Source organism: Gymnodraco acuticeps, unplaced genomic scaffold (genome assembly GCF_902827175.1).
Source record: "Gymnodraco acuticeps unplaced genomic scaffold, fGymAcu1.1, whole genome shotgun sequence".
Classification (NCBI taxonomy): Eukaryota; Metazoa; Chordata; class Actinopteri; order Perciformes; family Bathydraconidae; genus Gymnodraco; species Gymnodraco acuticeps.
In genome coordinates this window covers 273,697-297,803 of record NW_022991325.1, presented here as the reverse complement: position 1 = coordinate 297,803, position 24,107 = coordinate 273,697, and the positions used below count along the sequence as shown (strand labels likewise).

Below are 24,107 nucleotides of genomic sequence, written 5' to 3'. Positions count from 1 at the left end.
CAACGATGAGCATCGACATGCCCTACTCAGATTGGTGTGTCCCGCACCGTCGTGTCTTTTCAGCCACACCGACAGCCTTTGGCCGAAAACCCAACGATACAACATGTCGAATCGGTGGGTTTTCGGCCAAAGGCTGTCGGCAAAAGAAATCACTCTGATTGGCTGTTCAACTAGCGAATCAGTGCATGAGAAGCGAAACGGAAGTGAGGGACCCAAACAAACTATTAAGAAGGCAAATCTGGGATTTCATTTAACTCCAGCTCTCGACAGGTTCTGGAAAGCCCCATGAGCTTCTCGTTGTAGAGTGAAAATGGAACGCACACGCTATTTGTTGTTTGTTTATATCATGCAGTCTGTTCTTCTTCTCTCGGTTATCACGCAGTCTGTCTTCCGGTTGTTGCCTCTTTTGATTGACAAATACACACTACCGCCGCCTGCTGGTAAGGAGAGTTATTGCCACTCACGCATGCGCAGTTCATACGTGCTTCTTGGCCGTTGGCTGAAGTCTTTGCGGTGTGTTCCAGTGCGAAACATGGCCAAGACGCAGAGACGCGCGGGGCGACACAACAGTCGGGGGTCCATCCGTGTCAGTTCTTTGGTGTCAGCTTGGTGTGTCCGGGCCTTTAGGCTTAGGGTCAGCCCCATCTTTTGGCAATTTAGTCCATATCATCCATCCACTCTATAACAAAAAGCAGACTTAATGTTTTCCTTTTGCATCTGTCTGACAAAATGCAACAGTTAACAGATACAGGTTAAGCAAACTGAAAACAGCTATAAAACGGAACGCGACCATAACGTTGTGCTCCTGGGTAGCCCAAGTATGTGCACTGCCTATCTCGAAAAAATATTACCTGCTCAACAACATGTCTATCTATTTAAAGTAAAGCTTGACAACCTGGAAAAAAACCTGAAATTAACATAAAATAATGAACAGGGCCCTCTGTGACTGGATCCTGAACTTCCTGACGGGGCAGACCCCAGGCAGTGCGGGTGGGAAACATCACATCCTCCACCCTGATCCTCAACACCGGAGCCCCTCAAGGCTGCGTGCTCAGCCCTCTCCTCTACTCCCTGTTCACACACGACTGCGTGGCCACACACAGCTCCAACACCATCGTGAAGTTTGCTGACGACACGACCGTCATCGGCCAGATCACAGACGGCGATGAGACGGCGTACAGAGAGGAGGTCGAAAACCTGACATCTTGGTGCCAGGATAACAACCTCCATCTCAACGTCAGCAAAACCAAGGAGCTGATTGTGGATTCCAGGAGCAGCAGAGAGAGGGACACGCCTCCCATCACCATCAATGGTGGAGAGAGTCAGCAGCTTCGGTGCCCACATCACTGAGGAACTGACATGGACTCATCACACAAACACCGTCACCAAAACAGCTCGACAGCGGCTTTTCTTTCTCCGCAGGCTGAGGAGGTTCAAAATGGACTCCAGGATACTCTGCAACTTCTACAGGTGCACCATAGAGAGGATCCCGACCTTCTACAGGTGCACCATAGAGAGAATCCCGACCTTTTACAGGTGCACCATAGAGAGGATCCTGACCTTCTGCAGGTGCACCATAGAGCATCCTGACCTTCTACAGGTGCACCATAGAGAGGATCCCGACCTTCTACAGGTGCACCATAGAGAGCATCCCGACTACAGGTGCACCATAGAGAGCATCCTGACTACAGGTGCACCATAGAGAGGATCCTGACCTTCTACAGGTGCACCATAGAGAGGATAACTGACCTTCTACAGGTGCACCATAGAGAGGATCCCGACCTTCTACAGGTGCACCATAGAGAGCATCCTGACTACAGGTGCACCATAGAGAGGATCCTGACCTTCTGCAGGTGCACCATAGAAAGCATCCTGACTACAGGTGCACCATAGAGAGGATCCTGACCTTCTACAGGTGCACCATAGAGAGGATAACTGACCTTCTACAGGTGCACCATAGAGAGGATCCCGACCTTCTACAGGTGCACCATAGAGAGCATCCTGACTACAGGTGCACCATAGAGAGGATCCTGACCTTCTGCAGGTGCACCATAGAGAGGATCCTGACCTTCTACAGGTGCTCCATAGAGAGGATCCTGACCTTCTACAGGTGCACCATAGAGAGGATACTGACCTTCTACAGGTAAACCATAGAGAGGATCCTGACCTTCTACAGGTGCACCATAGAGAGCATCCTGACTACAGGTGCACCATAGAGAGGATCCTGACCTTCTGCAGGTGCACCATAGAGAGTATCCTGACTACAGGTGCCCCATAGAGAGGATCCTGACCTTCTACAGGTGCACCATAGAGAGCATCCTGACTACAGGTGCACCATAGAGAGGATCCTGACCTTCTGCAGGTGCACCATAGAGAGCATCCTGACTACAGGTGCACCATAGAGAGGATCCTGACCTTCTACAGGTGCACCATAGAGAGGATCCCGACCTTCTACAGGTGCACCATAGAGAGCATCCTGACTACAGGTGCACCATAGAGAGGATCCTGACCTTCTACAGGTGCACCATAGAGAGGATCCTGACCTTCTACAGGTGCACCATAGAGAGCATCCTGACTACAGGTGCACCATAGAGAGGGTCCTGACCTTCTACAGGTGCACCATAGAGAGCATCCTAACCTTCTACAGGTGCACCATAGAGAGCATCCTGACCTTCTACAGGTGCACCATAGAGAGCATCCTGACCTTCTACAGGTGCACCATAGAGAGCATCCTAACCTTCTACAGGTGCACCATAGAGAGCATCCTGACCTTCTACAGGTGGCCTATAGAGAGCATCCTGACCGGCTGCATCATGGCCTGGTACAGCAGCTGCAATGCCCTCAATCCTGTGTGTGTTAGAGGGTGGTGAAAACTGCACAACACATCACCAGAACGGAGCTGCCATCCATGGAGGAGCTTTACTCCCAGCGGCTCAGGAAGAAAGCCCTAAGGGTTATCAAAGACCCCATCATCCCAGCCACAAACTGTTCTGTCTGCTGCCGTCTGGCAGGCGGTACCGCAGCATCAGGACTAAAAACCACCAGACTCAGAGACAGTTTCATCCCACAGGCCATAAGACTGTTAAACACCTGAACTTTTGAAAGAACATAAAACATTAATCTGTTTGCAACTTACAAATTATTTATCTAATATATCACATTCCAATTACTTGTATATAGACTCTCCTTGCACTATTTCTATTCTATTTTATTTGTATTTACTTGCACTATTTTAACTATTTTATCTGTTTTATTGTGTTGCACTGTTGGAGGAGCCTGTGACCTAGGATTTTCATTGATATATCTACACTGTAGCTATATACAAATGACGATAAAAGCCTTGAATCTTGAAGTAAACATAATGGCGTTGAAATGGTTTGTAGAATGGTGTAAGGAATGGATGAATGTGTGGTTATAGACCAGGGGTGGGCTAACTTTTTTGCTCGGGGGCCACTATGAGTTTTAAAATGTGTCAGATGGGCCGGGCCAGTAGCAGATCGGTGAAAAAATATTTAGCTGTCCACTCCTCATTAAACACTCTGCACTCAATGTCGACTTTTCTTTTCTTTGGTCCACTCATTGTTACAGATGCAGGTTCAAAGGTGACGTAACCATTTACGTGCCTTCTTATGACCCACACAACGTTTTACGTCGCTGATTTTCTCCACAACACCGCTCACAACAACACCAATGGAGGACTGCGTTGGGTAGTTTAATCATACGAAGCCAGATTCAATTAAAGAACGACTTCTCCAACCTTATACTTTTCTCCAGAGTGCCGTGGTGCATTGTTTATTAATGTGTTTCAGCAGCATTTACCGAGCGCTGCTCGTCCACCAGAGTTTATTCTACTGTTAACTCGTGGCAGCGACCGCTGTAAAGTATTCACTGTCTGACTGTCACACAAGCAGCTGATAAATATCCCCCATCCCCATCAGTGAATGTATTTCAGTCTGAATTGACGCTGTTATGAAAGTTTCTCTGGCATTCTACAGGTGATGTTAGCATAGCAATCAAAGCTAATCAGACTATCTTGACTACTTGTTGCTATCATATTGTGGCATAAGCCGTTTTCTACACGCATATTTTACCGGCGTAGTTTTCGTTATGATTTTACTTGTGATGGCCACATGTAGCCCATGTATTGATTCCATCCGATAGCTGCAATAATACAAAACAACAGGAAACTGTCTGCCTGCTCTTCACAATGGTCAATAACAGTGAACGGATGGTCATTAAAGTAAGATAAAATAAACAGAATCACACTAAGCCTGGTTAGTGTTGCTTGTCTTTATATAAGTGTTTTTAATAAGTGTATGGTCGCGTTCTAGTCACTTTGCTCAGCGCTACTGCTTGTTACAACCATAGGTTACAACTTGTATTTCGCTGTACTCGCCATGAACTGTTATTGCTCATGTTAATCTCGACCTCCTCCGATGTAAGCGTGACGTATTTGGTTCTTAGATCTTGCTGGGTTGCCGACTCCAGCAAAGGTCAATTGTGTCTAGAGTTCGCCATCTAGTGGGATCAACTGAAATGCCGGGTATTGCAGGAAAAAGGCAAAATGAATGCGGTCTTTACTATAATTTGGACAATTTTGTACCAATATTCAGCGGGCCGGATTAAAAAGCCCAACGGGCCGTATATGGCCCGCGGGCCTTAGTTTGCCCATACCTGTTATAGACTGTAAGACACCAGCTTTAAGCTAGTTACCACTGTACGTTTAGTGCTGTGTACCTGGACTCACATTCAGGTTCAGGTCCGGACTCAAGTCCAGACGTTCAGGTTCAAGTCCGGACTTATAAGTCCGGACTTGTGTCAAGTTGTGTGACCAAAGTGAACTTATTGTAAGCTAATTATCAATTGAAAATAAACTCATAATCAACTCAAATTTAAACTCGTCAGGTTTATTGTGCTCCCTTCCAACTTGTGTCTACACCATGTATTTTCTACAACTCTACATGTGTTACTAACTACACAACACAACTACATACATAGTGATGTACATACAAGACTCAATATGCAAGAGTAGTACAAGTCTATGTGTTCTTGTTCAAGAACAACAGCATATTGACATTGTCTGGGTGAAGTGTTGCTCTTTCGGCAGACACTATATCACCAGCAGTGCTAAAGACTCGCTCGCTTGGTACACTTGTACCAGGAACAATCAGGTACTTCCTTGCCAATGTACTGAGCAATGGTAGCTCATCAGATTTCCCCCCCCAGAAAGCAATAATATCATCTGTTGATTTAAGCTTTGGCATGCATTTGAACTTCAGGATCTCATGTTGAATACGTAGTCGGACAGGCAGGGGTGGCTCAACGTGGGTCACCATGACATCGTCTTCATCTTGGAATATTTCCTCCATGGCTGTTAGCTTTGCCTTTTTAGCGGGAGGAGGTGTGTCAGTGTCACGAAGACCATCCTGTTTGACCTGTAGTGGCAACTGTGGCATAGCTCCCCCCTCCTCAGCTTCCTTCTTCACCTGTACTTGGGCCTGGGAAACTTCGATTTTGTTTGTTATCCGATCCCACACATCCACAGTCACAATAGGGGAACCCTTGAACCTGGGGTCTAGGGCGGTAGCCTCTTGAAGGAATTCTCTCCTTGCATCATCCTGGTACCGGGTAGATAGATCATTCCTGATTGCTGATTTGATGTCTTTGATGAACTTCTCATCTTCTTTTTTTTCAGCCAGATGGACTTCCAGTTTGTCGATCATGGGGAGCACCTGTCCTGATGTTGGGCGTTTCTCAGATGACATGGCCACAGTTATCATGTAAGGGAGCTTCATCACCTCCAGGAAGTGTTCCATCCTCTCAATGTCCTTGTCTGTGCATCGTTGCAGCTTCTTAAAGCTGTCTTTCTTCTTAAGTCTCTCATCGAATGATGCAGCCACTATTGCTGGGTACTGTTCCACAAATCTCTCGACCATCATGTAAGAGCTGTTCCAGCGGGTTTTGCAATCCAGGATTAGGTTGTGAGATGTTCTGTCCAGCGCTTTCTGTTTCTCCTTTAGCACAATCTTGCCAACATATGAGTTGCGGAAAAATATGATGGGAGGTCTGATGACAGCTAGCATTGTGCCTACAGTTGGCACATTCATGGCCTTCTGTGTGGAAAGATTCACAGTGTGGGCAAAACATCCTAGAGACAGTGGAATCCCTGCACTGGTAGTAGCATTGACCATGGCTTTTGCATTGTCAGCGGTCATTACCTCTACTTTGCCCTTGAGGCTGAAGTCTTCCAAACACTGTATAATCTCGGCCGCGATGTTGTCCCCTGTCTGGGAAACTTCTGCCTTCAACGTTTGTAGGACTCTTACTTTCATCTCCCAGTCTTTCATGTAGTGGACACAGTCAGTGTTAAGTAATGGTCAGCCACCCTAGATGTCCAACCATCTCCAGTCAAGGCCGCGTACTCCACCTCTTGCAGCTCAGTCTTGAGATTGAGAAGGGCTGCTTCGTACATCTTGGGGAGGAACCTCTCCGATACTTCTCCACGACTTGGGACTTTGTAGGATGTGTTCAGCTCGCTTAGGAATGCCCGAAAGTATGTGTCTTCCACGATGGAGAATGGGCGCAGTGATTTTACAATGTAATGACACAATCTGCCGGTTATCTTATGCTGTTTCTCTGCAGGCATCTTGGTAAGCTTTGCCAAGGTGAAAGGCGTTACAGTAGTGCTGGCCACAGTGGAAGTGGAACTTGACGGTAATGAATCTAGTGATAAGGCAGGTGTCCCAGTAGTGGCAGTGTGGGACGCAGGTGGGGGCTGTGGGGCACGTGGAGGTTGGGCCTGGGCTGAAAGCAAAATAAAATTGATTAACCAATTGAACCAAAGCATAGTCCTACTTTCTCAGGGTTACTGTGTAAATAATAAAGGAAATAAGCAATCTTTAATATAGTATTACTTGTTTATTAGTTATCTTGCCAGGTGATCATGCAACATAAATAAGACTATCATACATGTCATAATACCTACCGTTGCAAACTTGCCATGATTTAAAAAAAAATGTTGTATTGATGAATCAGTTGATAATACTAATATATAATATATATATATATATAATAATAATAATAAAAGATGACGCTGAATAAACGCCCTAGTCGGCTAGTCGGACCGATGCTACTACTAGTAATAGGATAGAGCGTGTCATTTTTCTCATACTGATATTCTGAACAATCTGTGCTGTTGTATTTGCTGTAAAGTGTCTCTACTGTAGGCTATTTTTATTTTATGTACAGCACTTTGGCTCGACCAAAAATCTTTATAAATGTGCTATATAAATAAAACTTGATTTGATTTGATTTAGTATATCTTGCTATAATGCTAAGAATGCCTATTTCCTTAACTGAAAATCCTCCAAAAAGTATTGTTCCGCTTACCTCGATCGTTGTTATTTTTGTCGCCAAACATCGCCGCCAATGTGGCTGAGGCCGCATGTGGAGTAGTTTCAATGTTGTGGTTTCTCCTCAAGTGCCTCGCTATGTTCGATGTTCCCCCAGCGCACTTGATCACGTTCCCGCACAGGTTACACTTCGCAGTATCTAGCGGCAGTTTCGTGACATGGTCCCACACCTTACTGGATTTAAAGCACCGCGGCATTGTGTTTACATACAAAGGAGTTAGTTTAGCTACACTACCATATATGGCAACCAGTATCCCACGCTGTCAGTAAACTACACTACCAAATATGGCAACCAGAATCCCACGCTGTCAGTGTCCACTATGTCTAAACCAGCTTCCCTTGACGTCACACAGATCTCGCGAGCAGTTGCGAGACTTCATGAGTTCAGTAATGGCCGCCATGTAGCCAAAACAATGTTTTTCGTCTTTTCTCAGCGCAAATTTCTCGATCTATGGAAGGTTTTAGATGGTTTACAACAAAAAGGAGAATATACGTAAGTACCGGTTCCCGACGTTCCGGTTTTAACCGGACTTGAACCTAAACTTTTTACAAGTCCAGTACCGGTTCGGCGTACCGGTACGCAGCACTATGTACGTTCCATAGAAACCACCTCGCCAGCTAGCTTACAAGGAACTGTTTTATTGTGAACATTATTATTAATTAACAAAAGACTATTTAAATATGAATGTGCCAGTAACTTTTAGGCTGCCATGCTTGATGACAGTTTTATAAAAGCAGTCGCTTACTTTAGACGGTGATATAGCCTACTGTATTTTTGACAGTGTGCTGCCAATAGCTTGGTTTCACGTGACGTCACACCGTTGCGTTCCTTTGGCACGAAATTCCATTGGAGGTCAGGAAGTAATTTTCTACAGAGGATCTAGCTGCTGTTACCATTGTGAAAATGCCGGTGTGTTGTGTAGTTTACGGTTGTTCCAATCGATCCGGCCGAGAGAAAAACAAGAGGTTTTACCGAGTGCCGAAGGTTGTCGTCCATAAAGCTGAGCAATTTAAGAAGCTAACCGAAGAACGCCGGAAAAAATGGCTTTCAAACCTACATCTGCGGTCGGGAGGAGCAGAGTCGTCTAATGCACGGGTCTGCAGCGACCACTTCATCAGAGGTATTAGCTAACTTGGTTTTTGTGGCTTTGTTTAGGTATTATTGGGTTGTGGTTAAATGCGTATTTACTTAGTAATTAGGGGTGTAACGGTTCACAAACATTTCGGTTCGGTACGTATCTCGGTTTTTTGGTCACGGTTCGGTTCGGTACGTTTTCGGTACAGCAGAATTTTTTTTCACAAAACAAAACATATATATATATTTTTTTATTATTATTATTAAACTGTGAATAATGTATTCACTCAAATAAATACAAAATATAATAAAATAAACATTAAGGTGCAGCATTTCGATGAACTGAAATAATCTGTATTTGAACTTTACTGTACTAGTACTCACAAAACAAACTATTAGTTTTGGGTTTTTAATTATTATTAAACTGTGAATATTCACTCAAATAAATACAAAATATAATAAAATGAACATTAAGGTGCAGCATTTCGATGAACTGAAATAATCTGTATTTGAACTGTACTGTACTAGCACCTAAGCAGCCAGTTTGACATTAGGACTTGCTTGTCATTGTATTTTCATGTTTTTTTAAAGAAAGATGAACCTGTCCACATTGCTTGCCGAAAGGGCAGATCTGCTGGCACTAACAATGTCTCCTGATGTGGAGAAAACCCTCTCGCTAGGGACAGAGGTAGCCGATACAGCCAGGTAGCGCTTTGCTAACATGGCAACATAAGGATATTTGGTGTTTGTAATAGCTTTGGCTCGGTCTGATCTTTCTGCGAGTGGTGGAGGCTTAAATGCTAGTGGGAGTTGGGTTTGCACTTCAGTCTTTTTTCTTTTGGTACCGGTGATATTCACGTTCGGGTGATGCCTTTTCAAGAGTGTGCAAGTTTGATGTATTGCCAGCCGCGTAACCAATTTTAGTTGAACAATGCCGAAAAACAGCTTTGGTTCAGTCCACCTGTCTTTGTCCGTCATCCTTGTACGTAACTGTGAAACCAAAATGTTCCCAAACCGGAGACTTCAATGATGCTGGAGGATTTTCGAGCTCAACTTTATCTGCGTTCGCCATTAATTTTTGACAGTTCCTCAAATTACTGACTACATTTGAACGCATCCCTCTGACCAGCTCTCATAGTATGCCTCTCATCCAATGAAATGACTTGCTCGCTCTATGACGCGTTGAATCCAATGTGAGCAAATTACTCTGAATGCTGCGACGCAGCACCTGAGATTACTTCCAAAAAGTTATTCACGTTCTCAATTTTTTACGTTTAACGTTATATTCGTTCGGTACACTTCGGTACACACCTGTACCGAACCGAAGGGCCCGTACCGAATAATTTCGGTACGGGTACGTATACCGTTACACCCCTATTAGTAATACTGATCATGTTTAAGTTACCTGTAGTCTAATATGGACTTTGTTGGGACTTTTTAGGGTGCCCTAGCGCTTTGGGTGACGTTGAGTCGGTAGACTGGGCTCCCACTGTTAGCCTCGGTTACCACACAACAAGTAAGCCCAGATCAGAGGCATCTCTTCGACGAGAGCAGAGGATGGAGCTCAAGGAAGACCAACAAAGACAATCAGAATGTGCAGAGGCTTTGTTGGATCTCCTGCAGACAACCGAGAGCCCAGAACCGACGCAGCCCCCGTCTGACAGCCCACAACCAGAGGACACCAGTGGGATATTAAATGACCAACAAGGTAAATTAACCACCAGCATTATTATTAAATATTACAAATGTGATTGTCAGAAAATCAATGCAAACTTTGAATTAGGTTTAGAAAATAGAGCACTAATTTGAGAATCTGCAATAATTGGAACAGAGAACTTGCATGTCTGTAAAAAGGTTGTCAAAAAGATAACCACAAAAATTCACATTCATATTTGACTATTTTAAATAACTAATTATGCTTGCTACTGCTATATTGTATGCAGATGCAGGATGCCAGACTGATTTAATGATGGAGGACATCGAGAGGATGGAGGATGTTCTGAGACAGAACACAACAGAGCTGGGAGATCTTCGGACAAAGGCACTGGACACAAAGTTCAACCAGGAGTCCTTTGAGAACAACGAAGAGAAAACAAAGTTTTACACCGGGCTCCCCAACTTCTTAGTTTTACTTCAGGTTTTTCAACTGTGCGAGCCCTACAGCACCTGTGGCCCTATGTCTGTGCTCTCCAAATTTGAACAGTTCATTTTAGTTTTGCTGAGGCTGAGACTAAATCTCCCTCTGAAAGATTTGGCTTTCAGGTTCAACATCTCTCTCTCCACTGCTTCTAGAATTTGGCATAAGTTAATTGACATACTTCACGAGAGTACAGAATTTATAATTGAGTGGCCAGAGCGACATGTACTTCAAGCTACAATGCCAATGGGATTCAGACAGGCATTTGGATGTAGAGTTGCTGTGATTGTTGACTGTTTTGAAGTTTTTATTGAGAGGCCCTCTAATTTACTAGCTAGAGCACAAACATGGTCCAACTACAAGCATCACCATACTGTTACATTTCTGATTGGTGTTGCTCCCCAAGGCTATGTTACCTACATATCTTGTGCCTGGGGAGGAAGAGTTAGTGATAAACAGATCACAATACAGAGTGGGCTCCTAAAAAACCTGTTACCTGGAGATATTGTCCTAGCAGACCGTGGGTTCGATATTGCCGATAGTGTGGGATTTTACTGTGCTTCACTAAAGATGCCTGCATTCACCAGGGGGAAAAGTCAGCTGTCAGCATATGAGGTGGAAGAGACAAGAAAAATAGCTAATGTGCGTATTCATGTTGAAAGAGTCATAGGATTAGTCAGAAGAAAATATCAGATTCTGCAAAGCAGGGCTGTGCCCATAGAGCACATGCTAACAAAACCAGGTGAGGCACTAGCATTAATTGACAAGATTGGGGTTATTTGCTGTGCCTTGTCTAATCTGTCAGTGTCTGTCGTCCCATTGGAGTAAAGTCATGGAGCTGTAGTCTTGTAAATAAGAAACCATGTATTATTCAGTATCATTTAATCTTTTCAGTAAACATCTTTTTGTGTTCAAACATCTTGTGTTCAAGTCTTTTCAGTAAACATCTTTTTGTATTGAAAATTGTGTAGCCCTACTCAATATACAACTTTCATCTACATTCAGGCTTAATTCATTCAACAATAGAGATGTCATCTAGAGATGACAATTGGTCTGGTGACGCTCCCATGTATGGCCATTGAGGGTTATTGTAAATGTAAATAAGAAACCATGTATTATTCAGTCTTAGTATCATTTAATCTTTTCAGTAAACATCTTTTTTACAATAGCAATATATCACACAGCCCTACTTCCTCTAGTGAGTGTGGTCAGTGAATATGAAGGTGCTGTAATGCAGGTTAAAGAGCTGCCACTGTGCAAATGTTACGTTCCCTTGTAAATATAGGGGTACAAAGGGAAGTAGCGACACACAACATAACCGGCCGAGAGAAAAAGGAGAGGAAACTGATCTCTGACGCCATAAAGTGGTCTTTTAATTAACACAACGAAAAAGGGCTCACCAGCCAACTTGTCAAACAAAGCTTAAGATAAGGGGAGAGCGACTGCAACCTTCCTCATGTCCTATATGGAGGCGCTGATTGAAGATTGGGAGCACCTGGGGAGATCAGAGGGAGAGAGAAAAAGACACCCACACACACCCAAACACCAGCACCCACTACGGCACGTAATAATAATGCAACAAGGAGAGAACCACAACTTCCGGGACCAGGACAGACCACAGGTGCTGGTAATCACGCCTTCTCTCCCTCCTGATCATCTTGCAACTGAAACTGAAAAATGGAACAGCAGACAGGGAGAGGAGGCTTGATAGTTATGCACTAACATGTTCTTGTGGAAAAAAATGAGCACGCCAACTCTTTATGACTTTTACCTTTCCCCTTGTAAGTTGCTGTCCCAACACTTCAGGGAGAACACATAGTCTGAAGAAACGCTCAACTCTGGGAATGATGTTGTCCCACAGGTCCACATCACGCACAATTCTCTCTACAAAGAGGTCATTTTTAGTCCAGACAACAAAGTCGCAGTAGTCAACATCAACGAGGTGGAGCTGAGCCTGTATTTGATGGTAGTAGGCATGTCTCCTGTCCAGCTTCACAGTGCCCCCATCGTTGACGAGACAGAAGCCCTGTTCTCCAGCACACAGGCGAAGATTGGCCTCCTCTTGTTTGCTGTGTGGGCACTAAAAGTTCAATGAAAAGAAAAGTAATATATTGTACTGTAAATAAGTGTCTGCAGCTCAAAATGTATTGGGAGAGGATCCCCAGACTCAGGATCACGTCACAATCCTATACTTACCCGCTTTACTGTAGCACAATACTGAACAAATAACTTACCTTTATCTCACAGATACCAGTTCCATGGCAGGTGCACATGACACCTCCGTCTGGCGACGCTCCCATGTATGGCCATTGAGGGTTCAGCCAAAGCCCGCTGTCTTTACAGCTGAAACCCTGGTGGTGCAGACTTTGTACTCCTTCATACTGCTTTCGGGCAGTTGCCTCGTATTTGCATCCATACCCGTCACACACACACACACACACACATTTATTCTGTATTTTTATGCATTGAATATTTTGTGAATCATGTTTTGTAATGATAATGACTTTAGTTATAAGTTACTTGTACTGTAACTTACTGATATACGTGATCTAATCAGCGTATACCACGGGTAGAATTGTAAGTTACTTTTCACAACAAGTCGGTATCCCTCCGCGTCTGAGAAAAACTGTATACAGTTTGCTTTTCTGATTGGCTCCCTAATCCCTAATAAATACCTTGTTGCAGCTGTAGAGAACTTGTATGCCTCTGGGTAGCATATGGACTTGATCAAGGACTTTGATGGCTGTGCAAGACTAGTCTGTAGAACCTGCTTCAGTCTTGAGGCTGTGATCCTTCCTGCTCTTTGGCTAAACCATATTGCTGATAAGCTCTGGTTTCTGGTCTCCTCCTCTACTGCCTGGACCTGTGGCTGTGTCAGCTCTTCCTGTCTGAAGTCCTGGCATGCATTCTGCTACTCTGTTGGGGATAGCTGTAGCATCTCTGGTGTCCTATACTGAGGTAGTGGTTTAGGTAGCTTGCTCACAGATTTAGGGACAAATTCTCTGTAATATGGTTCCCTGGACATCAGTGCAGCACTTCTTGGGGAATTTCTGCTCAAAGTCTTGAAAAACTGCATATACCTCTCTGATCCTCGCTCCAATTTTGAACCCTGGACTGTGGGACGCTGAAATGTGTGCTTCTCACCTGTCCTTCCAGCAATGGCATCATCCAGTTTTTGCTTTTTGGATTTTGCGGATGAAAAGTCTATCATCGCAACTGGAGCAGCAGGAATCTGCACATGTGAGAGACAGACCAACATGTATGTGAACATACATGTAGGTGCAGTGTAACAATGAGACAGGCAAGGACGGCATGAACAGCTGACTGACCACTGGGGTCTGAATACCTTTTTGACATGTGATGGCATTAGCCACTTGCACTTCTCAGTGGTGCAGGATGCAGTCTCTCTCATCTTCACACCTGCTTCGATTGCAAACAGAACTGCTCCAACATGTGAGCAGGATTCTGACAAACTGTATAGACAGAGACATACTAGAATAACTAGATTGATCGTAAAAGCTAGTAATGGTATAACATGAATATTATAGCAGGCATTATTTTGTCTGAGCTTAAGTGTTGTGTCAAATATGCTTTGGGTTGGGATATTTATTTTATGACTTACCCAGCCATACAGTTACAGTGTGCTGTAACAACCTCTCCATCTTCTTTAGCTACAATCCACGTTTTTAATGGTGTTTCTCCAGACCTCTGGGAATGGTTGACCTACACAATTGAAGCTCCAGTTCACAACTTACGAGTTGGTAACATACATTTAACAACATCACAAGCAACACATAACCAGATGGTCTTGGTAAAGAGGTTGTTTTTAATATTAACCTCAACATAGAGTGATATAAACAACGTGCAGGCTGTTCAAAGGCTCTGAGCTGTCTATACACACAAAACACAATATATCCTAAGCTAAACACATAACAAACATACACATATATAAACACACAACACACTCACAGGCCAGTTAATGCTGAAGGCAAGGCGACAGCCGTAACACTGCCTTACATGAGTCCATGTAGCTAAAGTTAGCTAGCTAGATGTCTCCTAATAATGCTACTTAGAGGTAAGAAGGTATAGGTAGTTAACACCCACCCGGGCAAAAACAAGGCGACATTTGTTTAATGCCTCTTTGGTGCCGAGGTCATTCACCCATCCACACACGAAGTAGTTGAAAGCTTCCAGGCTTTATACGCTTTCATCTGGCTAGCCGTGTAGTAGGAGGTATGAAGGACGAGGTAGCTGGTGATATCCATCGCCTGGACAGCGGGCAAATCGGATAAATCACGAGAAAAGTCGTTTTTTTTCAGCTGATACGGATCGTATCCGATGTGTGCTGTGATTTTTTTCACGATATCTGCGGCGTGCAGGTTCATTTAATTGTTTGACATAGTCGGTGTCCTCCATGATTCCTGCGTTGATGAATGATTGCGTTTTCACTTCCTGACCTCCACTTGAATTTCGCGCGTCATAGAAGTCACGTGACTGAAACCAAGCTATAGCCGGAACTCTGCTGATACTGTATAACAACAGCCTGTTGAGTGTTGGTGAATCATAACACCGAAACTCTGACCTATGAAGTATGTTGCAAGCCAATATGCAATTGAAATAACTGGGTGTTGGCTGGACATAATTATATGACTTTACAGGTCACAATTGTAAGAGTATGGAGATTGGACAGCAAAAGATAATAACGCAAATTGGCCCGTATCTACTTTGTCAGAACAGGTGCAATTTTCCCTTATAAGAAAAATGTATCTTTAATTTCTCTATAGATGAGAGCATCTTCTAGGAAGTGCCTGTAATCTATGATAATGTACAAAACCAGGTTTGGTGTGTCGGAGTTTAGATTTAGGTCAGATATTGAGGCGAGACATTTGTAAGATAGAGATCGAGTAATGGGAGACTGAGTTCTTTGTACAAGCTGCTGCTCTGGCTATGCTCCAGGGGCCTGTGAATACATGCTGCTAGTTCAAATCTGTAGGGGCCTCCGGGGCTGTGGAAAGTCCTAACAGCCATGTTACAAGATGGCGAAAGCATGCAAATTGAAGAGCTGGGCTGCAGTTGAATAGTCCAAAAATCAGCCCCTATCGTCTATTCCTATCATCTATTCCTTGACCTCTGTGTGAAACGTCAAGGGATTAAGGGATAGTGGATAGGAGAATTAAAAAAGATTTAGGAGAAGAGACTGCGATGCTTTGAGAATCCGACTGCACTTTCACTATCCGACGTATTTATGATGTGCGAGCGGACGTCATAAATGTGCGTCTGCTGTGGGGAAACTACAGTTTTCTATGCAGCGGACTACAACATGGATGTATAATAAGAACGGCGGATTACTGTAAACGCATCTAGATACTCTGCACCGTGCTCTGATGGGGTTGTTTTTTGCTTTATGAACGTGGACAACAGAGAAACATATTCTTCATGAACAAGGTTGGAATTTAAATAAAAAAGGAAACCCTCCGGTTCACACGACACGTATTAATCCACATGAATCCCAATACGTATGATTGTATGAAAAGAACTTAACATAAATACAAATGTATTTATTATCAACGTGTTAGTCCTTAACATCTATCACTGTGTAGGCTATATCACCATTCAAACATCTTTTAAAAGTTTAACAAACCCCACACAGCTGACTGAGCTGAGTAAATACTATGAAATGTTGACTTTATTTGATAATTTCAGTAAAAAAGTAACGTTCATATTTCTCTTTTTGATTATAATACTGATGAACGCTCAAAACAAAGCACTTTGGCAACTTACCACATATGTTTTAAAATGCTTAATAAGCACCGTAACTTTCATGATATAATTTCTCGGTCATAATCGGTTGTTTCCGTGAACGGCCGAATGTTGTATGATAGTAAATGCTGCGTCCGCAAGGCATTGTGGGGAAGCATTTTCTCTGTTTCCTAAGCTAAAGGAGGTTATAAAGGAAGTTTCAAACCTCCTTTCCTATCATCTAGAGCACATGTGTCAAACTCAAGGCCCGGGGGCCAAATCAGGCCCGTGGTGGATTTAATTTCAGCCCGCAGGATAATTTTTAATTACTATTAGATCTGGCCCGCTGGTATATTGCACGCACACCTTCACTCAATCCTGAGGGTTTCCTCCGCTCAGAGCCTGAGCCCAAACATTGATGAACTTGCACCCAAGATGAGATGCCAAGTATCTGGCTTGAACTAGCATCACAGAGCAGCAAACTCAGTCTAAATTGATGTTTCCTTCTGCACTTTTTCTCTCACGACAACAGGGCATGTTTGGTTTTTTCTTTGAGGGAAATTGTTTTTTTGAAGCTGTTGTTGGCCTGTGGAGAAATGTAATCATAAGAAATGACTCGGGAAAAGCTGCAGATAGAGCCATAAGAAATGAATGCAACTGATTATTTAATGTTGTTTTTATAGGCAATAATTGAAGCTTTGTTAGTTCCAGGTTTAATATGTGCAATACGTTTATTTCAATAAGTTCTGCAATAAACATTGAAACAGTCCGGCCCTCGACTAGTACCCATTTATTAGTACCCAGCACTTATCATGGCTGCCACTAAGGTACTTCCGGGTAATTTCACTCCGTTAGGAAGGTTCATAAGCAAAACGGACTATTCGACCGCAACCCAGGTTTCACTGCATTGCATGGACAAGGACATGGTGTCAGTCATTTAAGAGAGGTGTATACATTTGTAAGTGTTAAAATCACTTGAGGCCATTGTCACTATAAAGCAGATGTGCTGCCTTTAAAGGACAGTCTGCAGCTGTTTGAGACAGCTCTGGGAAGCTGCCAGCTGTTATACAATGTTGATTTCAATGCTTGACAATGCAGACAATGCCACAGTGCAGTCAATGTAACTCAGGTTACACCCTAAACCAGGACAGGTGTGGTTAGTTTATTTCAATAGCAAGGTATTAAGACAAATCTCCTATTATGACAAAGGTGCAGGGTTTTACCTCTACCACACAGAAGATAAAACACTGTAATTAAATCATATTCTAGATGTATGCTTCTCAATCATCAGCCACCAATATTAGCTTAAGCTTAAGGCATTTTACAGCCAGTCGAGCAGCATAGGGACTTTCCCTTACTCACCGCTCTTCTAAATTTATTTTCAGTCAACATTGCTGAGATCATCACTTTACTGAGTGCACTTTCCTAGGTATAATTGATTTAGGCTTTCCTTTTCTTCTGTTTTTGCTCTTTTGTTGTGAACTATATTCCCTGTAATATAACATGTATCTTTTAGTGCAATACAAAAAAAAAGATTAAAACCCTCTATGTGTGTGTGCATGTTCAAAGCTTGGGAATTGACAGTACTTCAAAAGTTATTGACAGCAGAACGCATTCAATACTCTCAATACACTGAGATCAAATGAAAAAGTGCACATAAAACGGCAGATATAATATAAGACTACTCTATAGGCAAGGCCATTTTTGCCAAGGCATCACAATCTCACAGACCTGTGCACCAACATTAACTATGTTTTATCGTAATGACACAACCATGTCATCATAGAGGATAGAGAGGATTTAAGACAAGTACGGCATGATGAACATGTTCTGTTCTCTAATGAGACAGTGAGAAACGATTCTGACAGGCTGCACACATTCCTTCATATAAGTTTAAAAGAAAAACTGTTCCTGTTCTGTACATGTTGACAGTTTCCATGGGCGTCTCTAAACTGGTGAGAGTGACTCAGGTGGGGTGAGTCCGCGTTAGCAAAATGCTAACGGTTCACAATGGGAAAGCAGCACCAATGTTGTTTAACTGGGTCGTAATCCTGTTGGGACGGGTGGCGCAGTGGTCTGTGCGTTTGATCATCAGATCAAGGGGGCGTTGGGGAACTCCAGTTCGAAACCCGCTCCCGCCCGACTGCGTCAGGCCGTTGTGTCCTTGGGCAAGACACTTCACCCGAATTTGCTCCTGTGGGTATTGTCCACAGTAGATTAACATTACATGTATGTATGATGTGTAATGTGTATTTGTAAAGCGCTTTGAGAGCGCTATAATAAATATAAGGATTATTATTAGTATTAACCCCTGAGCCTGTTTTTCAGGCCTCAGGCTCGAAAATGACATTCCCAGAACAAATGACCATAACTTCACTTCTAAAAGGGTTAAATGAATAATCTTTTTTCTCAAAGCAATGCTAAACCTGTGAGTTGGATGTAGAAAAGTCAGAATTAATATAGAATTTTTTTTATTTTAAAGCAAATTCAGATTGAACATAGTAAAAAAATATAAATGATAGTGTCCGTCCAAAAAAAAACACATTACTTAAAGTGAAAACCACCCTTGAATGATGGGATAGTAGACTAAAAGCTTTAGGGATCCAAACAACATATAATAAGTACCTTGTATCAAGATTGATGCAAAACAAGTGACCTTTTTAGAGAGATTTAGAAAAAGAAAAACACTTCTGGGGTCATTTGGGTGCATTTTACATATCTCTGGCCCCCCTCGGTCGATTTTGATGATTGACACCTCTTTTTAACCGTTAGAGCCAATAGAATCGAGAGGGAAGTTCCTAAAATCCATCTAAACATTACCCATTGGTGAATAGAGTGATGTGCAGCCAGAATGCCCAAAACCGGAAGCTGGGTTGTAGCCTTTATATATACGGTCTATGGTTGTAGCTCTAATAGTGCTAATAACAGCTAATATGAAATCTCTGTTTTTGATCAAAATGGAATGATGGATTATCAGTAATCATTTCAAAGTGACACAGACACATTGGATTAACCTTCAGCAGCGTTTTTATCGTTTTAATGCCATTGAACACAACTTTTGATCAGAATAACAGCAAAGATAAGACTATTTTCCGTTTTTGCTCCGTAAAGCTACGTGGTGTGATGTCTGGGTTTGCTTCCCCTGCCGCGAGTTTTGATCGCTCAGTGATGATACTAATACTTCTAGAATCTGTGGAATCTCAGTTTGCTAGCTGATATCTTGTTTGTGCAGATCCGATAAGTAATAAAGTATTTATACCGTGAGTTCTGTGCTAAATGCATTGTTTCGCTCAGGGCTCATTTAGACGCTTCTTGTGAGACTAGGCAAGGCAAGGCAAGGCAAGTTTATTTATACAGCACCTTTCAACACAAGGCAATTCAAAGTGCTTTACAAAAAACGAAAGACATTAAGAAAATGGCATTTAAAATCAGTCATTAAAAAGAAAAGCTAATAAAAAAAATACATGGATAAAAGTTACAGTGCAGTTTAAGATGTGAATAGTTCAATTAAAAGCAGCGGCAAAAAGAAAAGTCTTCAGCCTAGATTTAAAAGTAGTCAGAGTTGCAGCGGACCTGCAGGTTTCTGGGAGTTTGTTCCAGATATTTGGAGCATAATAACTGAACGCTGCTTCTCCATGTTTAGTTCTGACTCTGGGGACAGAAAGCTGACTAGTCCCTGAAGACCTGAGAGATCTGGAAGGTTCATCATTTAGCAGTAGGTCCCAAATGTATTTTGGGCCTAAACCATTCAAAGCTTTATAAACCAGCAGCAGTATTTTGAAATCTATTCTTTGACACACAGGAAGCCAGTGTAAAGACTTCAGAACAGGAGTGATGTGATCCACTTTCTTAGTGTTAGTGAGGACTCGAGCAGCAGCGTTCTGAATTAGCTGCAGCTTTCTAATAGATGTTTTAGTGAGACCTGTGAAGACACCATTACAGTAGTCGAGTCTACTGAAGATAAAAGCATGGACACGTTTTTCCAAATCCTGCTGTGACATTAGTCTTTTAATCCTAGATATGTTCTTTAGGTGATAGTAGGCTGATTTAGTAACTGTTTTAATGTGACTGTTGAAACTCAGGTCAGAGTCCATGACTACACCTAGATTTCTGGCTTTATCTGTTGTTTTGAACATTGCAGGCTGAAGCTCAGCGCTAACTTTTATACGTTCTGCCTTGGCTCCAAAAACCATTACCTCAGTTTTATCTTTGTTTAATTGGAGAAAGTTCTGACACATCCAGTCATTGATTTGTTCAATGCACTTACTCAGTGTTTGAATTGGAGCATAGTCTCCTGGTGAAATTGTTACGTACATTTGTGTGTCATCCGCATAGCTATGGTAACTTATTTTGTTGTTTTTCATTATCTGAGCCAGTGGTAGCATGTAGATGTTAAAGAGAAGAGGCCCCAAGATGGAGCCTTGAGGTACCCCACATGTCATATTTGTCAGATGTGTATTTACTAGGGCTGTCAAGTTAACGCAAAAAAAAATTAACGCCACTAATTATTTTAACGCGATTAACGCATGTGTATTTTTTTCCTCGGCCGCTCCGTAGTTTCAGAGCGCATCGAGTTTAAAATACCATCTACAAGCTGATGCTGACAGCCCCGCTCCTGCCGTCCGCTTGCAGCAGACCACACTTCCACGCTCACCGGCAGGCACCGACTGGCTATTGGGAGGACCGGGAGGGTGTGTGTATGTGTGGCCCGAGCGAGCGAGAGAGAGACCTTACGTGCATTGTTGTTGTTAGCATCTGGTGCTAGCTAGCTGCGCTAACGGATATAAGGAGCTGTTTAAATGAAAACAGAGGAGCGACATTTCACCACAACTGCGCCGAGCACTTGACTTTATGCAGGCAGCCAGACAGTGGGACATTGTACGAAAAGTCAGCACACTCAGCACGGATAGTGCAACATGATTGCAGCGTCCAGGCAGCTCCCGTTGGAGCATATGCCGCACATAGCTCCAACGATCCATCACACACACACACACACACACACACACACACACACACACACACACACACACACACACACACACACACCACACACACACACCACACACACACACACACACACACACACACACACACACACACACACACACACACACACACACACACCACACACACACACACACACACACACACACACACACACACACACACACACACACAGGTTGTTGTGTTTAATATTCATGAGAATATTTGTCATTGTTCAAATGATAATAAACATTAGCATAAAGCATATTTGTCCACTCATATGTTGATAAGAGTATTACAAACTTGAAAAATATTCCTCTAAGGTACATTTAGAACAGATAAAAAATTTGCGATTCATTTGCGATTAATCGCGATTAACTATGGACAATCATGCGATTAATCGCGATTAAATATTTTAATCGACTGACAGCCCAAAGAAACAAAGTTGTTTCTGTCCTTTAAGTAGGATTCAAACCAATTTAGAACTGTTTTCGAAAGTCCCACCCAGTTTTCTAGTCGGTCTAGTAATATGTTGTGACTGTGTCAAACTTAGCACTGAGATCTAATAATACTAACACTGAAGTTCTGCCACTGTCTGTGTTTAAGTGGATGTCATTAAAGACCTTTACAAGAGCAGTCTCAGTGCTGTGGTTTGGACGAAAGCCTGACTGGAACACATCGAAACAGTTATTTAAATGCAAGAAATTACTCAACTGTTGAAAAACAACTTTTTCAATGATTTTACCTAGAAATGGCAGGTTTGATATGGGCCTGTAATTGTTCATTACTGAAGCATCTAGATTATTCTTTTTTAAGAGCGGTTTAATGACTGCAGTTTTCAGGGCCTGTGGAAAAATACCTGAGTGAAGAGATGTGTTTACTATATGAAGTAGATCTGAGGCCATGCAACGAAAAACATCTTTGAAAAATCCTGTTGGAATAATATCAAGGCAGCAGGAGGAGGATTTCAGAAGTTGTATAATGTCCTCTGTTTTTATCATTAATCTGATGGAATTGTGTCATGATGTCTGAATTGATGTTAAGTGGAGATAGGGACAACACATTTGCTGTTCCTGATGCAGAGGCACTGACTGCTTTTCTGATTTTCTGAATTTTGTCAGTGAAGAAGGAGGCAAAGTCATTGCACGCCCTGGTGGATAGAAATTCAGAGGCTACTGACACTGGGGGGTTAGTTAGTCTGTCGACGGTAGCAAACAAGGCACGTGCGTTTTTGGTAATGATGTCAGAGAAGAAAGACTGTCGTGCGTTTTTCAATTCCAAATGATAAAGGCCAAGTCTCTCTTTATAGATTTCAAAGTGAACCTGGAGATTTGTTTTTCGCCACCTACGTTCAGCTTTTCGACACTCTCTTTTTTCTGCTCTCACGGTCATGGCCTTTCTCCATGGAGATATTTTCTTCCCAGTCACTTCCTTTACCTTAGTTACTAGTGTTTTGTTACGGTAAAAATGGTTCGTATCGTCAGTTAGCTCAGTTTCTTCCTGTTAAATGAGTATGACACATTCATAGGTTGTTAAATGTTAAGAAGCTCTGAGACACAGTTTTGTGAAAAAAAGGCCTGCATCCCCCGGTATGCTTTTAAAGAAAGTTTAATCTGATAATGGTCATCAATCTTCTAGAATAAAGGTTGAACTGTATAACAAAAAAAGGCACACTTGACTTGTATTCAATAAAAAGGCAGACTTGGAGTCAATCCTGCAAATTCACCACACGTGAAAAACGTGAAATGCAGAAAACCCAACCCCAGGAGGGGGGTTCTGGGGGGATTCTACGCATTCTGGTCGGAGAAGAAAATAAATAAATCTATTACTACCCGACATATTTAATAATATTTTATGCCATTGTTTGTTTTTCACTTTGTTCTGAAGCTGAACGTGCTGCTCCACACAGAGAGAAGAGCAAAGAGGAGAGAGTCTGTGTGAATTACTTTAAATTGTGGGTAAGGGTAGATAGTCCCCATTGTTCTGTGAACCTGTCAATCAGCAAACCGGGGATCATATTTCATTATGTGTTCATTTTTATCTGAATATGTACCCATAGATGTATAAAGAGTAGTTCTACGGCCAAGTTATTCTGCCATTATCTTGATTCTGATTGGCCAGAAGACTCGAAAAAACATCAGCAAAGAATGATGAATGAGAAGATGATCACTACATTTTCAAACCGTTTATGTTCTCCAGCATTTCCAGTCCAATGCCTACTGCATGCGCAGCGTTATAAAATCGGGCTTTCAAAACAAAAGTTTGACTTTTTTCAACAAAAAAAAAAACATTATTTTTTTCAATTATTTTTTTTCACTCGCATGACCCACCAGTTGAGAACCACTGGTCTAAATACCATCCACGATTTGTTTTAGTGTTTAGCAGCTGTTTCCCTGAATTGCATTGAGGGACATAAGTGTGCATTTAAAACTATTTGTGTGTTGTACTTGTATGTGATTAGGATGCAGCAAATGGTACTTTATTTGTCCATAATAAAATGTATGCTGTATATAAGGGCGAATAAATAAATAAAAAGTACATTTTCAGAAGTTTTGTTGATTGTTTTTTGTTTACCAAGAATTAGAAGACTGTAAAAAGTAGAGAAGAAAACCAATCATTTATGATGGATGTCACAAATTGTTTAGTTACTGTGTATACTGTATAAGAAAAAGATGGATGTCAATACAGTAGATAACCAGGGCTTTATTCTTTCCAGGCTTCATACTTTGAGGATTTGAATGGGAGTGAAAACTGTGAGACT

The 24,107-nt window shown here is 42.4% G+C and overlaps 1 protein-coding gene across 1 annotated transcript; it reads left to right on the top strand.

Moving 5' to 3' along the window:
* The first annotated feature begins 8,259 nt into the window (after positions 1–8,259).
* Positions 8,260–11,663, top strand: LOC117562528. The gene is made up of 4 exons (XM_034240372.1): positions 8,260–8,533; positions 9,929–10,195; positions 10,431–10,665; positions 11,630–11,663. The coding sequence occupies exons 1-4, from the start codon at positions 8,317–8,319 to the stop codon at positions 11,661–11,663; spliced, it is 753 nt and encodes a 250-aa protein (XP_034096263.1). The 5' UTR covers positions 8,260–8,316.
* The last annotated feature ends 12,444 nt before the right edge of the window (positions 11,664–24,107 follow it).